The 963-nt window shown below is 41.0% G+C and overlaps 1 protein-coding gene across 1 annotated transcript in view; it reads left to right on the top strand.

The window, feature by feature from the left end:
* The window catches only part of LOC104699420 (extensin-3-like), an 11,185-nt gene that overhangs the window by 1,491 nt on the left and 8,731 nt on the right, over window positions 1-963 (top strand). The window contains exons 2-3 of the mRNA XM_010414727.1: window positions 234-286; window positions 617-953. Of these exons, the coding sequence (XP_010413029.1) occupies window positions 234-286; window positions 617-953 (390 nt within the window). The remainder of the gene's footprint in view (window positions 1-233; window positions 287-616; window positions 954-963) is intronic.

A 963-nucleotide genomic window follows, 5' to 3' on the forward strand; every position in this document is an offset into this window, starting at 1 on the left:
CCCCCTCCGGTTAAGTCTCCACCACCACCATACTACTATCATTCACCACCCCCTCCGGTTAAATCCCCCCCTCCACCATATGTATACTCATCACCACCACCACCGCCAAAGTCATACACACCACCGTACTACTACTCATCACCACCTCCTCCGGTGTCATACCCTCATCCTCATCCTCACCCACACCCACATCCACTTGTCTTCAAAGTTGTTGGTAAAGTGTATTGTTACAGATGTTATGACTGGACTCACCCCAAAAAGTCTCATGATAAGAAGCATCTCCAAGGTAATTCTGCGTTCCATGTGTTCAATAATGAATTTTAATCTTAGCAGATTCCTTAGTTGACTAGATAAGATATGCTATATTTGATGATTAATTCTAGGATAAATTATATGCTTGTAGCATTGTATTGTAAAGTGGTGGTTGCATGTAGTATATATTATTTAATTAGTGGAGAAAAGAAAACGATATTAAGTCAAGAAAAAGACAAGAATCTGTTATTGACTTAAACAATCCAAAGAGATCGAACAAGCAAAATCTATTTTGTGGATACCAACTATAAGGACATGAAATAATATTTTAGATTTTAACATAATTTGTTTTTTGTCATTTTAGGTGCTGTTGTGGAAGTGACTTGTAAGGCCGGTGACAAGACGGTTAAGGCATACGGAAAGACCAAGAACAATGGTAAATACGCAATCACCGTTAAGGGATACAACTACCGTAAATACGGAGGTGATGTGTGCACGGCCAAGCTTCACGCACCGCCTAAGGGCTCACCATGTAACATTCCCACAGATTACCACTGGGGTAACAAGGGTGCTAAACTTCACGTGAAATCGAAGACAAAGGACGAGGTTGTTCTTTATGCTAAGTCCTTTGCTTATGCACCAAAGAAACCTTACGGAGAATGTCACAAACCGGCACCTTACCATCCTCCTTACTACTACAAGTCCCCACCA

Source organism: Camelina sativa, chromosome 6 (assembly GCF_000633955.1).
Source record: "Camelina sativa cultivar DH55 chromosome 6, Cs, whole genome shotgun sequence".
NCBI lineage: Eukaryota > Viridiplantae > Streptophyta > Magnoliopsida > Brassicales > Brassicaceae > Camelina > Camelina sativa.